Here is a 16,459-nt window from a genome sequence, read left to right as displayed (position 1 = left end):
AGATGTAGTGATTTGTAAAAGAAGATAGAAAATAGCATTTAAAGGGGCGATCTTGGTCTTCTTTCCATATGGCTTATTTTCCATAAGGAGATTCCCAGTAAGTTCATCTGTTTGACCCAAACTTTACATGCCAAATGTCTGTGAGAAGCAGATGCTTTTGTGGTTTAGCTGGAAACTTCATCAGTAACTATATATTACAGAAGCTGAAGGTAATGGTGGTGGGAAAAGATTTAAATAAAAATAACAAAAACTGTGGTTCCCTTGATGTTTTGGCAAGCCTTCCACTGCTGGAATTGCCCAAGGAAAATGTAGACATATTCTAAGCTCTGATGTCTAGGATGTACAATTCAGTTGGCAGTACGCCAGGGTAATTCAATGGAAGAGTAACTTATGCTAAGAAATACCCTTTACTAGGTTGTCAAATTGGCCCTTGAAAATAGTGGACATATAACAGTCACAGCGGTTATTAGTGTCATTTGTAAAAAAATGATGCTGGGAGTCAGCCTGCTTGGATCTACTGCTGTCTGTCTGAGTCTTGCCTGGTGTTTAGTCTGTGGTGAGGTTTACATGTTGCACCAATCTGTGGTTTGGTGCTAACAGAGTAACCCCCATGTTCATTACATGTGCTCCCTCTTTCTCATTGCATTTTGCTTAATTGATTTCTACTTTATAATAAGCTATAAATTGCTTTTGGGTCAACTATAGCTTGTACTTTCTCAGAAAATCAGGATTGCAGACTAGGAGTGAGGCCAAATCAGTTTGTTGGTTCAATATGATGGCAAATAATAGTTTTCCTATAAACCAGGATAGGAAATATCTAGTCTCCTGTCTCATATATGGTGTGTGTGACTCTGATAAGAGCTTGCCACCTCACCATCTGATGCTAGAGGTGGTTGCCTAATACTTTCTAATAGTAAGGATGACCCTGTTCATAATGGCAGTTTGCTATTAATGACTGAATATACCAGTTGTATTATCCCCTCATCCAGGGACATAGCTAAGGAGGGGGTTCTTGGGGTCCAGACCCCCCCTTCCATTAGAAAAATGAATGGTGTGTGCTGCTGCGCCCAAGCCCCATTATAATGGTGGCACTTAGTCTGTACCCCCCCTTCCTAAAATCCTGGCTACGTTCCTGCCTCCTCCCCCCTGATTTTCCTGTTGTGATATATCTTTCACCCTCTTACTTCCATCATTAGCTGGAAATAATGAGTCAGACATTCACCCTGAGGTGAAGGACAAAGGCCATAGTGCCTGATATAATTTTCAAACCATCCTGCCAGAATTTAGGGGAGGCTGTTGGGAGCATTTCTGCCAAGAAAGGAACTCAGAAAGCTTAAGAACAGATGACCAAAAAAAAATATATTCAGGGTTGTTAGAGATAATTGTACACTACTTCTACTGCTCCAAACTCACTGAGGAATATTTACTACAATAAACACATCAGACTTCAGGGCCTCAAAAAACAAAATATGATAAAATAAAAAATGGGAGTGCTGAGATAAAGCAATATGGGCTCAAAGGGCGTGGAGGAAATGTATGTCAATGTCAGCTTTTTGGAGGAAGGATGAGGCAGAAAGAAATTAATTTTGAGCCATCTTATGTGTTAAAACAGGCTGTCTGGAAATCTTTCCCCCATGTTGTAATAGGTGACCATTAGTGAAAGGGACTTGTTGGTGAAGGCATCCTTGTTACGCATCATGCTTGCCAGAGGATTCCTTGATGCCCTTTTTATGGGCACTTTGCTGCCAGGTGAAGTCTTTTTTATTTACCTAGGCCTTTTAAATTACTTATGTCATTTAATTTGATCTTTACCATTTAAGATTCTGTATGTTGATGGTATTTTTTAGTTTTAGTAGTTTTTAAATATTCTATACTGCCCAGATAACTTATGTGATAGGAAAAGTACATCCATACACTAATAAATAAATATAAATACAGTATCAAAGTATGAACACTGACATTACAATTGTCCAAGCCATTGTATTCTCTACTAGAATATACGGATGTGAGAGCTGGACAGTGAAGAAAGCAGACAGGAAGAAAATTAATTCATTTGAGATGTGGTGCTGGAGAAGAGTGCTGAGGATGCTGTTGATGGCTAAATAGACGAACAAATCAAAGCCAGAATTCTCCCTGTAAGCCAAGATGACTAAATTGATGTACATTAGCCACATCATGAGAAGGCATCACTCATTAGAAAAGACAATGATGCTGGGGAAGGTGAAGGGCAGTAGAAAAAGAAGACAACATCCCAGATGGATAGACTCTGGTAATGGCAATAAATACATTAGTTTGGAAGCAGGGAACTTTGGACAGCCAAGATGCCATGCCACCCTTTTTAATGTACTGATGCCAAGTGAAAACATTATTCATCCTGGCCTTTTGATGCAGTACTGGGGAGGGGAAAAGAAGGCCCGAGGTTGCAGTTTTCAGCTGTAGCTGTGCATCTTTTGTTTTGCCAAGTGGTGCTGGGTCCCAAGATGTTGCACGGCCTGAATTTAGGCACCCTCGGAGAGCCCCTTTGGTGTGGAAGGAAAACATTGTGCAAATTTGTAAAGTCAAAGGCTGCCATGGCCAGCATCCATCGTTTTTTGTGGGTTTTTCGGGCTATGTGGCCATGTTCTAGCAGAGTTTCTTTCTGATGTTTCGCCAGCATCTGTGGCTGGCGATGCCAGCCACAGATGCTGGTGAAACGTCAGAAAGAAACTCTGCTAGAACATGGCCACATAGCCCGAAAACCCCACAAAAAACGATTGTGCAAAGTCGATTATTGCACATGATCTCAGAGTTTTCTGAGAGTCCAATGCAAAGTGAGACTGGGAGTGGTGTTTGGTATAGGAGGGGACTCTTTCGAGGTCTTCTGGGCCCTGCAGATCCCGAATTAATCCTGCTTTCAGATGGTTTTTGACAAGTGGAATCAAAGTAAACTGATGTGCTCATGTCATCGAAATACTGTTAAATGGTATTGGAAAAGGTCAGACATTTCAGAGTCCTACAAATATGTCCTGCCTGATAACAATAACTCAATGCAGCTAGTAAAATGTAGGCAGCTCTGTATTTTGGAGCCTTCATGCTTCAGAGCTTGATCTACAAGGATCAAATATATTTATTGACTTCGCAATTCATACAATTTGCCCACTTACCATGCCTGTTTACGGTAGTTAATTTGTACCCTGTCTTGGGCTTTCATTAGTGCAGAGATAAATGAATAGTGTATATAAATAAGTAAACTGTGCAGAACTTGTGTGTGTGGTTTCTTGGTATGTTATCATCATCTGTCTAGCCTTCCTGCAGCGTCATTTGTGTTACTTAAAGTGTTTGTGTTCTCAAAATTCTTCAAATAAAACCTTGTAAATAATACATTTCTGTTGGACTTGAAGTAACAGTGGCAACTGCACTTATTCTCTTTGTCTGCAGTGTGACCATCTCTTTAAACAGTGAGTTGTGTGGTTTTGTCTTATCTGTTGTGATTTTTTTTTTTGGGTCTCTCTTCCTTTTGTTTGGGAAGACATTTTCAACCATTTCTTTCTATGTGCATCCTTTTGTATCATGCCTAGGTAAATACTTTTGGTGTGGAATATTGGGATTATTTAGGTTGAATGGGAACAATTTCACTTGGTTTTGGATAGGCTGCTGTGTTTGCTGTTGTGGGCTTGATTTAAGCAGATAGCTTGTGGCAAACTGGAAACTCAGATTGCTTAGCATGTTCAAAACTTGAGCTATTTGGGCTTGGTTTAGTGGCCTCATTTGATGGCCGCTTCACAATAACGTAGTTAAAAATGGCCTCATTGCTCTTCAGACTGATGGTGGTGGTTGTGAAGGAGGCTGTCCTTCATTTGCTCTTAAACAGTACCCTCCTGTGTCCCTCAATAAGGAAGATAAAGGTGGGCACACTGAAATGAAAGTTGTTGTCGCTGAAAGACAACAGAAATAAAGTCAGGACTTAGTCCTGAGGAGCTTACAATCTAAACTTCACCAGATGTCAAAAACTAAGGGAAAGAAGGGAACGACATGGGTAACACTGGGATGAATTTATAACCAAGTGCATTCAAACAAATATGTGTTCTGTTGGAGTTGGAGATAGGACTAGGAGGGTAATGCTAATAGCTTTGTGGTAGAGGTAGGTGTTGAGCAGGTATGTGATGGAAATGAAGCACACCATAGACCAATCTTGGAGGCAACTCCATTCCCTCGAATATTTAAAAGCCCTTTGAAAAAAGTGATCACACACTTGCAATGCTGAGAGAACTAGGATGCAAGAGGCAACATGGTGATTGTGGTTATGTACATTTACACAAATGCCCATTTCTCTCTTTCTCTGGATGGACAGAAATTTCTACATAAGCAGAAAACCTGGGACAAAAGCTATGCTTCTGGCTGGTAAATAGTCACTTGCTTGGTTGCCTGTGGTGAATTTTAAAAAAAGAGTCCTGGAGACCAGGCTCTGAAGTTTTTGTAAATTAGAGAAGAGCTGGCTCATGCTTTTTTCTCCTGCCATCAGTCTGCCAGAAATGACTATCACATTATCAGAAAGCCTAAAAGAAAAAAACAACTATGGGCTCCTTATGTTTTTGGTCCTGTTTGCAAGACTGATTATTTAGTTGTCTTTGGCAAGGTGAGGAAGCTTAATCCATATATTCTGCTGAAGTGTTTTGTTGTATCTGTCTTTTATGCCCTTTTAAAGAGTTTAGCAATTTATGCACAGTGCTCTTAGTTGGCTGTACAATGGAGATCTCTGCTCAGTAGACCAGTTCTCCAGGATGGCTTGATTTAGGCAGGAGACAGTATACCCAATGTCCCATAATTAGCCATTCCATTCAGCAACAGTGTGACAGCTGCTGTTTTCCAATACTCTGAGGTTCAGGCCTTGGATCAGAAATAACTACAGCTAAAATTAAATAGCAGTTATCATCCAACTTTTTTTTTAGTACTGAGACTACTGATTATGAGCAAGGAGAACTCTGTTAGGTTGATTTAAAAAGCACCTGCAATGAACCTTCAGGTGTCATTGTCTTTAAACATAGGATATACAAGTCTGGTCTCAAATAGGCATTTTTGTTAACTTCCTGGAAGAGTCTTGTCTCCAATGGGGGTGATGCTGATTTTGATTATGATGGTGATGATGATAATGATGACTTTTGGTTTATAGTTTAAAGGTGAATATTTAATTTCTCTTTCTTTATTTTCAGCCTGGTGTCTGAGGGCCAGTTCCCTGTGCCTAATGTAAAGATAAAGGAACCATGTAGTTCACTCCATGAATATCAATCCTTCCTTCATACATTAGTGCAGCATGGAAAAGTGGTGTCAAATAATTTTAATATCTATTCATTTCATGAATTTTTATAGCACACCCTTCAGTATAAATATTTCCAGGGTGAATAATGTTAAAACATATTAGAAGTCAGTGCTTGGGAAAGTTACTTCTTCTGACTACAACTCTGATGATTCCAGCATAGCCACCTGCTCTGTCGACCGGGGATTCTGGGAATCATACTCTAGAAGCATTTCCTGGCTCTGTTAAAACTAGCCCTGAGAGATTGCTCACATGATCAGTGGATGTGCTTGAGTATGGCTGAATGTGTTATCAGGAAGGAGCAAGATTCAGTGTTTGGCACAGCATGAGTGCCAAGCCATATATTTTACATGGATGTTTTTTATACAGCCTGCATTATTCCTGGGTTGGCAGCCATTACAGGCAGGATTCCACCCCCCACCCTCCCACCCCCAATTATTGCCATCGATGGAGGACACTGCACATTTGGTAATATATATACTCAGCAGAGTATGACCGTAAAAGTAGTCCTTACGGGTGCTAGCAGATTTGTATGAGGATGCTCTTAAGTCTGAGGCTTTCTTGGCTGATATGAAAGAAGACATCAATAAGAGCAGGTTTGATTTGTAAGGCTTCCACAAAGTTCTGTGAGAGGCACTAAGTGATATGTCGTTTTCAATAGAGTGAGAGGGGCTAAACCTATCTCTTGGTTAAGGATCACCTAAGTCAAGGAGGAAGGTGTCCATGTGTCCATGGCAATAATCCCTCTCCTTTTTTTTTTAGTAAGCAGCTCCTTTCTGTGGGGAAAAGTGAAGGGCAGTAGTTGTGGATATATGTATGTGAAAGAAAGAAAGAAAGAAAGAAAGGAAGGAAGAAAGAAAGAGACTGTTGTAGCATGGACAAACACTTTTCTCCATTTCTTTTCCTTGGTGGTATTCATGTTCAGAAATTCCACAGAGGGGTGCAGTGTATTTGCAATTAGAGAGATGTACTTGCACCCCAGGGGCTTTGCAGCATTCAAGTCCCCCCTTCCCAACCATTGTCATAATAGGCATTTTGTGAGCTTTGGGGGTAAATACGGCATTTGGCAGGTTCACAGGCTGGCAGCAAGAGAACTTCCTCCATTCATGTTGGGAGAGAGTGGCAATTACTTGGCTTCCATGTGAAGAGTCCATTCTTCTTGAGTTACACTGAGCCATCTCTTATGTTTCCATTCCACCCTCCTCTTTCCACTCCTCTTCACTGTTGCTGTCCTACCATCTCCTGCCATGTCACTGAGACTGAATTAACTCAGGCTTGCAGGTCAGTTCCTGTCCCTCTGCCTTTCTCCTTCTTTGATATTTTGGACTGCCAACACGAGTCTCTACAGCTGTACACGGCAGACTGACTTACATTCCAGGGAGACAGGATGGCAGGTCTGCTTTGTAAAAAACGCAAGAAAACAGGAGGTAGGAAAGAACACATTGAATATGAAAACTTGATTTGGGTTTTGTTTTCATATAGAGTGGTAGGTGTGGTGGGGGCTCTTTGCTGTGAGTCTGAGCTTTCTGTCCCAAAGCATGTGGTAACATGACATGGCTTGCCAACTTAGTTCATAAAGGGACCTGCAGCCTTGGCATATTTTTAAAAAGACCAGACACATGCCCATGCACCCTTTACTTAGAGCTCTTTGCTGGATGGCAGTATTAGGAGTGTAATTGTTGTGTGTTTATCATTTTGAGTTCCACATGAACACTGCTTCTGAGTCAGGTTCTAAGCAAATTGAATCATGCTCAGGAGTACAGTATTATCATTTCAGATATGAAAATATGTGATGTGTAGAAAGGGAAGTTGACAGTGGATTTGGTGCATCAAAATGCATTGCAATAGTAGCCTGAGGGGATGCTTTGTGGTGTTGTGAATGTACAATAGTAGATATCAGGCTGCATCCACAGCCTTTGTTTTGCTAGAAGTCTCTAGGTAGTAACCGGATCTGTGTTCATTCTGTGATCCATATTAAGCACAGAGAAGCTACAGAAACTGGTATTGGATGCACTGCAGAAAGCCTTGTCAAAACACTCTGTACACACAGCTATAGTCTAAGTATCACATTTACAACATTATTAACTCTAGCATAAGCCTAAAGTTACCAACCAACCAGAAGTAGTGTGGCTTGCTCCTAAGCTTCTAATATCAGTCTGATCTTCAGAATTCAGCAGATAAATCTTAATGGCAGGTTATTTTAATGGCACACAGGAGCACACCTTTTAACGGCACACACATTATTAGTTGTTGAAGTTGGCAGAGCAAGCTGTTGTGAAATACATGGGAACAGAAACTAAATAATCACAAAGTTGGGAAACTCCACATTAAGAAATCTTCATTGATCCCAGTTTATAATGATTACATTTTGCATTTCTTCTGTTAAGCAGTTTTGGGGACTGGGGCCATTATTCCCATTCCAGAGACGTTGCTTTGTGCAAGAGAGATGAAGGTATGACAGTTGTATTGAGTTGTCAACAGATCCAAGGGAGAAACAGTCTGATTAAGGCCAGACTGTGGAACCACCACAGAAGCTGTCATGGCAGAAGTCTAAATTAATAAATTGAGTGTTTTGGAAACAGAATCTGATCTCGTGGGCCAGGGATGGATTTTAATGGACTTTGGGGTGAGAATCCATAGGAAATTAGTCTCAGTTGGTCCATATCTGAAGTATACAGGTGCTTCCCTTATGAGTTGGGATGTAGTTTTCTTAGGTGGAAACCATAAAGTAATAGTTAGATGGCCATTTTACTTCTTTGCTTTAGCTCTGTGCTGTAGACATAAGGAGCTCTTTTTTATTCAGGAACCCCAGCTTAATTTTATTTAATTGGCAAGCTGTTTTGAGGCCCAGTAAATTAAAAGACCCACACATACTACAGGATTGGCTGCATGATGTATGCCTCATTCTTAAGGAATCCAGATATACTTCATATCCTGCTGTAATTTGGAATTACCTCACATTTTACTATAGTCATGAGGAAACCTGCTGTTAAATCATTGTAAACTTGTACCCTGGAGACTTTGTTTTGGCAAGCAGCATAGATGTTATATGTCTGTTTTAAGAATTTGAGCTCTTGTCCATTGGGCATATTGGCAAATCTGAATCCTTTGTGGTCACTCAAATTGTTCTGGGCTTCCAGATATTCAGGTCGTAGGAGGTTTCCCTCTCCTTTCTCTAGTAGAGTAAACAGGAAATTTATAACTGAGAGATGGGGATTTCTGAACACGAGTTTTTATAGTCATATGTAGTTTCCTGGTCCATTATGTAGTTCATATAAAACTCTTCATTTTCTCCATTTGAATTTTCTTGTTCAGTTTTTCTTTAAATAACGTTTCTGATATGAAGTTCATAGAATTACTGAATCATAGAAAAGATCTCCAGCTATAGCTCCCTAGTAGGAAGTCCAGCCTGTTTTTTTGAAGATGTCCAGAGAAAGAGACCCCAGCACCTTTCTAGATAATTGGTTCTGTTCCTAAACTGCTCTTACTGTCAAGAAGTTCCTTCTGATGTTCACTGAAATCTGGCTTCCTGTATACTAAAACCATTGGATTGGGTCCTGCCCTCTGGGGCTGTAGAAAAGAAACCTATATGTTCTTTTCTATGGCAGTCCATTAAGTACCAAAAGAGTTAAGTGGTGTCACATCCCTCAGTCTTTTATTTTTGATACTGAATATGCCCAGCTCCCTCATCCCTCTATGTGTTGTTTTTCATACCTCTTATTACTCTTGCCACCCTTTTCTGAATCCACTCTAATTTATGTATATCCTTTTTAAAACATGATGCCCAGAACTGACCATAGTACTCCAGATGAGGCCAGATTAGCACAGAATATAGTGAGACTGTTACTGTCCTTGACATGGAAACTATGGTTCTATTAATGCAGGGTAATTATTGAGCACCAGTGCGATGTAGTGGTTTGAGTGCTGGATTATGACTCAGGAGACCAGGGTTTCCACCTCCACCATGACACCCACTGAGTAACTTTGGGCATGTCACACTCTCTCAGTCTTGGGAAGGCAGTGGCAAACATCTTCTAAGCAAATCTTGCCAAGAAAACCCCATGATAGGGCCTTGGGGTCACCATAAATTGGAAATGCACTTGAAGACACACAACAGACATATACAAAATATTATGTGCCTTTGTTGCTGAAGTGTCACAGTGCTGGGTCATGCTTAGTTTATGATCAACAATAATCCTAAGGTCCTTTTCATGTGTACTGCTGCTACGTGAAGTATCCCCCACCCTATAAGTGTGCATTTGGTTTTTGTAGCCTAAATAGAGAGTTTTGCATTTGTCTCTGTTGAATTTCATTCTATTAGTTGCATTCCAATTTTCTAGTTTATCAGCATCTTTTTGAATTCTGTTCCTATCTTCCAATGTTTAAGGCACCTCCTACCAGTTTTGTACCATCCACAAACTTTGTAAGGATTCCCTCTTCCCCATCATCTAAATCATTGATAAAAATGTCGACGAGTGTTAGCCCCAGGACAGAGCCCTGAGGCATTACACTTGAAATTTTCCTCCAATTTGAAGTGCAGCCATTGGTGACATTCTTGATACATGTCTTTTTTTTACTACTGTATCTGTTTAGGTCCTCCTGCCAATAGTTTATTTATGATGAGAAGGTAAATGGGTGTGGCGGCAGAAAGAAAGTGGAAATGGAAATTGTCAAGTATACAGTCAGAAACAATATTTCAGTAAAATGTTTTTTAAAAAATCTAAGAGGGAGGAAGCTAAATTGTGAATGTTCTCTTCACTTTCTGTCTGAGGCATAGCCACATACAGAAGAAGCTTTCCAGAACAGCAGTTCTTGAGCTCTTTACCTTCAGATGTGAAAGGAAGAAGAAGGAAAGGAAGGAAAGAGAAGAAAGGGAGAGGAAGGAAGGCAGGGACTCTTTCCTTCCATCCTGTACCGACCCACCCTCCCTGCATAGTCACTTAGTCCTGCACTTAGTCTGGACCGCCCCCTTCTCAAAATCCTGGTTATGTCCCTATGTGTGGGACCTCAGCTCCTAGAAATCTTGAGCATTGACCATACCAGTTAGGACTACAGGGAGTTGAAGTCTAAAACATCTGGAGGTCTAAGTCTGAGAACTCAAAGTGCTCCAAAATACTTTTGTCATCACTTCAGGTGCAAAAAAGGTATACAGACTTTAAGACTTTTTCTGACAGAATGTAGGATTTTCAGTTTCCTCCCTACTGTGCCAATGAGACTCCTTCTACATATTTCCTATTACACTAGTGCTTCCAGTGTTCATCTGAACATGTAGTATTATTCTGGTGCTCTGCTGTTTTAGAATGCATGTGAGAGTATTGGCAGTAATCCCAGGATATGTGAAAAGCATACTTGTTAGAGTATGCCCTGTGACCATAGTTTCTTGCATGAAAAATGATGTTTAGCATGAGACAATTTAAACATCCTGCGTACTTTTGAAACCCTGTGCTTTGAAGTAGAGAACTATTCTTTGTAGACTTCCTTGTATGCTTTAATTGGCTTAAGGCAAAACTAGACTTGATGGCTGCTTGATGACTGATATGACTGCTATTAAAACGGATTATATGACAGTCTTATGTGACAAGTTGAGTATCCCTTATCAGAATTTCGAAATCCAAAATACTCCAAAATCCAAAATTGTCCACATGGGTGGCGGAGATAGTGACACCTCTGCTTTCTGATTGTTCAGTGTACACAAACTTTGTATCACACATAAAATCATTTACAATATTACGTATAAAATTACCTCCAGGCTATGTGTATAATGTACATATGAAACATAAATGAATGTCATATTTAGACTTGGGTCTCATCTCCCAGATATCTTATATATAGACAAATATTTCGGAATCCAAAAACCCCCGAAATCCAAAGCACATTGGGTCCCAAGCATTTCGAATAAGAGAGAGTCAACCTGTATCTATTTCTCTACTTTACTTCCAGTCTTAAATTCTGGTGTTTACCAAAAACAAAACAAAACTAAGAAGCAAAAACAACAACACCAAAATAAAACCCACTATTAAAATTATTAAATATCATATTTCTACACTTAATGAGATATCAGTTTTCCCTGTATGCCACCATAAGCTGTGTCCCCCTCCCCTAACTATTTCAGCTAGAATTTGTGTTCAGCTAAAAGATGGAGAGTCTGTTTCATAAAAACCTTCATCAGAATCATAAGAGGTCAGCCCCTTTTCATCAAATGTTCATGGGTCACTGCACACCAGCTGCAAGAGTGTTAATGCTGATACCTTAGATTTGGCCAGGTAACCTGTATAGCAGGGCTGGGAATTGCATGACCCTCCAAAGGTTGTGGACCTGCACTGTTGATAGCTAGTGTTGGTAGTGGGGAACAGTGTTGAGAGAACAATATCTGGAGGGCTCCATGATTCCCAGACCTGGTGTATGAGTTACATTTTCCTTTGTTTTCGGTGAGTGTCCTATATTCTTGGTGACATTAGCAAATAGGTTAAATAATGGTCTACAGTGTAAACATGGCATAGTGTGCGAACATAAACTCTTGACTGTGCCATCTCTGGCAGTGTCAAGACTTCATTTATTCATTCTTTCAATCTTTGGGTTATTTGGGAATTACTGAAATAAGAATGAAGATGTGGAGGAAAGTCTTGTTGAACAAATGGCGCTGTGGCTGTGATAGTGGCCAACAGTTGTGAACATTATCAAAATAAGATTGGCTCAGTAATGTTCTGATGTTGGGTCTGGCTTGTTATCCCTGATTAGGGCTGGGCCACATGAAACAGAATGAAACGCAGTGATGGTGAAGGGAAACAAAACGTTGGAGAAGTAATGGCTGTAAACTATACTTAGTAGCCACTTTGCAGAGAAATGGATATGAAATGTACTGAACAGCCATAAAGAAAATGCCCGGGGGTTGGGTGGCCTTGCTAAAATCATTACATTCCAGCCAAGAAAATAAAAAGTAATGGATCCCTAGGACATTTTGCTCAACACTAGTTAAAAGTAAAGCAAATTGGCAACTGGGAATTTACCAACTATATATATATTTGGTGTGGTTTCTCTTTGTTTCAGTGACTGACCTGCAAGAAGAGGGTAAAAATGCAATCAATGCACCGATGTCCCCTGCTATGACTGATCTACATCCGGAAGATACTTTATTAGGTATAGTATGCTTATCAAATGTAGATTAGTACAAAACAAAATACTTTTTTTCATTATGTTGGTAGGATGTAAGGATTAGACTAGATAGGTCAGTTTGAAGCAGTGTTGTTGAATGTGAAGATGCCACATGAGGGCTTAGCATTTTTTCTTGCTAGTACTTGAGTGCAGTCAGTCCTAGGATGAAATGAATTTAACTGGCAACTGTCTCAGGGGTGTAGCCACACCGCAGAATTAAAACAGTTTGACACCACTTTAACTGCCATGACTTATCCTACAGAAAACTGGGATTTGTAGTTTGGTGGTCTATCAAAGAGCTGTGGTGCCTCACCAAACTACAAATCCCAGGATTCTGCAGGATAGCGTCTTGACAGTTAAAGTGTTGTCAAATTGCTTTAATTTTGCAGTGTGGCTATACCTTTAATCATTGTGCATGTGTATGTGTCCTCCTATCTCAGAAGTTGTTTTTCTAGGCTTCTCTCTTTCTCCCTGCTAATATAATATAGAATTTACTCTTGTGCTAAAATTTACTGCTGCAAATTCAGGGAAAAAATAATCTAAATTAGGGCTAATCACAAATTATTTTCAAAATTTGAGACAGAGAGTTGCAATTCTCTTCTATTCTTACTGCTGCCATACTTCAGAATTAATATAGTTTGACCTTATCATGGCTCCTTCTTATGGAATCCTGGGATTTGTAGTTTGTTGTGGCACCAGAGTTCTCTTGACAGAGAAGGCTAAATAGCTCAGAAAATGCAGAATTCCATAGTATTTGGCCATGGCAGGTTTTTTTTTAAAAAAATATCCACAAAAAGACATAAACAAAAAACATAAACTGAGACAAAACACTGACCACAAAAACCCAAAACCCCCATGATTAAATGCACGACTTCTTGCAACCCCCATACCTAAAACATGAATTTGTATCTTTTATGTACTTCTTAATTAGTATTCACTACATTTACTCCTTCCCATGTGTGTACAAGGATAAACAATCATTTCTTATTTCGAAGCTCAAAAGCTACTTGTATTGTCCTCTCTCCTTTCTTTTTAAGAAATTGAATGAATGGATCACAGTCTTTCAAAAATTTATCTGGTGATTTTTCTCTAATCATAATAGATAGTTTTTTTTCCATTTTTGCCAGCGCTAATGTTTTTAATATCCATTCTTCTTTGGATGGTATTTCCAGGCATTGAGCCATGGCAGTTAAAACAGTGTCAAACTGAATTAATTCTGCAGTGTAGATGCAGCCTTTGACTCACTCTTTGGAGTGACCCTCTGGGGAAGTGGTGTTCTGAATCATTTTGCTGATCAGTCGCTCCCAACTTTGAGTCCACATATATTCTTGGACGATAAGCCCTCAAATCTTTCACTATTGGCCATGTTGGCTCAGGCTTATGGGAGTTGAAGTTTAATTTTATCTGAGACCCCAAGGCTGAGAATTATTATTGTAGAGCCTGGCCACTTGCAAAACCATTGTGTTGCATAGTCTAACAGATATCCAGCCCCTGGAGAAACAAGTGCATTCCCAAGAATACAAAATCTTCTCCACAGATACATACATACATACATACATACATATTCATATACTTATCATATACATTACAAATTCAGACAATTTATTGGCTATGCTCAGAAGTGATATCAGCTAGTGAACAGTTGCAATTATGGTAAGATGGCTCCAAAAGATGACTTTATATAATGTCCAGCAACACTAAGTATGAAATAATGAGGAAGTTAGAATGTGTAAAAATAAACAGAGGATATGGTTGCTTCTGCCTAAATGAGTTTGCAGAATTAAAAGGAACTAAGATAAAGAAAAATATACAATACAAGAGCAGTTAGAGATGGATTAATTTGGGTGGATACATATAACAGAATCAACATTGCTCTTGAGGTTGTAAAACCAGCAGTTCTAACCCACCCGATTTCAAAATAATTAATTGGACTTGGTCCTAAAGAATTTCCCTTAAGTGGATGGGAGCTGCTTTACCCTCTCTCACCAGCCATTTTGTCAAGGCTAGTCCAAACCACACTGCAGAAATAATCCAGTTTGAGACTGCTTTAACTGCTCTGGCTCAATGCTATGGAACTTTTGGAACTGTAGTTTTGTGAGACATTTAACCTTCTCTGTCAGAAAGCTCTGGTGCCACAATAAACTACATTTCCTTGGATTCCCTAGCACTGAGCCAGGGCAGTTAAAGTGGTCTCAAACTGGATTATTTCTGCAGTGTGTTTTTGTCTCTTTTTACTTGCTTCATGGTTGTAGGGGGAAAGATCTGGGGTTTGAGTATCCTTCCCCACACCAGGTATTGCAGCAAGACATTTGCTGCATAGTAGATATTTGCTGGCAAGAAAAGAGCTAAATAACTAGTTTTGTGCTCTGCATCTCTTCCCCTGCCTTCCTGCAGTCCTCTGCCATCCTGAACTTCACCACAAGACTTTTGCTGGTGGTATTGGTGAGCAGCATTCATGACAATATAAAACCTATAGTTTAGCCCATGGTTATGGCTATTACTGTGAAAAATAAACTATTTAAGATGGCTTTTCCTTATTATAACTGGTAGCTTTTATTTATTTGCATCAGTATCTCAAGAAGGCTATGATTACTAGGTAAACCAGATGAATGAAAAGACAGATGACTGAGTAGATGAAACATTCTTACACTGGTTTACATTTCTATATCTCCAAGGATATATATATCCAATTAGTCATAACTTTACACATAGATTCAGTAATACAAAGATAATTCTAACATGCTGGAAACACAATTTGTGTCTTTTTTCCCAACAAGAAAATAGATGTAGAGTTATAGACTTCTGTGAGAATCATATTGCAGTAAAAGTGAGCCCTGTATGCAAAAAGTGTCTATGGGCATGAATTTGTGATACATGTAGTCTTCTCTGTTAGAGAGATTTGGTGCCACAATAAGGTATAATCCACAGGATTCCCTAGCACCGAGCCAGGGCAGTTAAAGTGGTCTCAAACCAAATTATTTCTGCAGTGTCTCTGACAACTAGTTTCACTGGCTAAGGAACCTTATATGCTGACAGATATATGTGTACAGGGATAGCACCCAAATCCCATATTCTTTATTTGATGCATTCTTAAACATGAGCAACCCCTTGTAATAATTTGATATTGCTTCTCACATCCCACAGTGACTGGGGTTTCCCATTTATGAATCAGACAGCAGCTGATTCCTGAAAGACAGTCTTAAGGCAGTGTGTGTGTGTGTGTTTGTGGAGAGGGGGTATGTTGATCATGATGGCTTTACCTAAGAGATTGTCTTCTAAACTGGCAGAGGAGAATGAAGAACGCACCATGATTGATCCCAACTCGAAGGAGGATGCCAAATTTAAAGAACTCATCAAGGTAAGCCCATCACTAATACATAGTTATGCTTTCTTTTGGTGCAAGACTAAATATCCTTTCTCAAGCCACAGTTATTTAACTGAATCTGTACATACAGTAAGATGGAGGGGATAGAAAGATGGTAAAAAGGACTGTATCACTTCAAACTGAAGGGGCATATTTTTAGTGTTTGACCATGTTACAGAAAAGTATCTCACAAGTAGGAAATTGGCACAGCAAAGAAAATGTGAATCTAGGAGCTTAATCGTTTATATTCTTAAGATTTTAACCTGTTTTCTATAAGGGCAAGCATTGAAAAACGTCCAGTATGAAATGGTGTGATTTATCACCTCACCAGTTTACAATCTTGCCCTCCATGTATAGTACAGTGTATCTCTGCCTTATTCAGTGGATCCGTTCCGGACACTCCACCACCCTTCATATGCATGGAGGCTAATTTCTGAACCAGGCTGGAGACATTTTTCCTTCTCTGTGACAGGGTGAGAAAACCAAGGGCATAATTTCTTTCTTTTTTTCTTTATTTAAAGCTTATTACAGTGGGACCTTGTTATTCACTGGGGTTTGGTTCCAAGATCCCCTGTGGATAACAAAATCTGTGGATGCTCAAGTCCCATTAAATATAATGTCAGACAAAATGGTGTCCCTTATATAAAATG

The 16,459-nt window shown here is 39.6% G+C and overlaps 1 protein-coding gene across 4 annotated transcripts in view; it reads left to right on the top strand.

Moving 5' to 3' along the window:
- Positions 1-16,459, top strand: part of PARVB (parvin beta) — a 56,505-nt gene that overhangs the window by 16,955 nt on the left and 23,091 nt on the right. Inside the window, exons 1-3 of one of the 4 annotated variants that reach the window (XM_089524954.1) lie at positions 3,414-3,437; positions 12,341-12,430; positions 15,733-15,803. In XM_089524954.1, coding sequence (XP_089381080.1) covers position 3,437; positions 12,341-12,430; positions 15,733-15,803 — 162 coding nt within the window. In that variant the 5' untranslated portion in view covers positions 3,414-3,436. The other 3 variants (XM_089524955.1, XM_089524953.1, XM_089524952.1) reach the window with 3 other exon arrangements.

This window comes from Sceloporus occidentalis, unplaced genomic scaffold (genome assembly GCF_023333645.1).
Source record: "Sceloporus occidentalis isolate IW3139 unplaced genomic scaffold, rSceOcc1.0.p SCAF_5, whole genome shotgun sequence".
NCBI classification, from domain to species: Eukaryota; Metazoa; Chordata; class Lepidosauria; order Squamata; family Phrynosomatidae; genus Sceloporus; species Sceloporus occidentalis.
The sequence above is the reverse complement of the archived record's forward strand: the minus strand, read 5'-3'. Positions and strand labels throughout refer to the sequence as shown.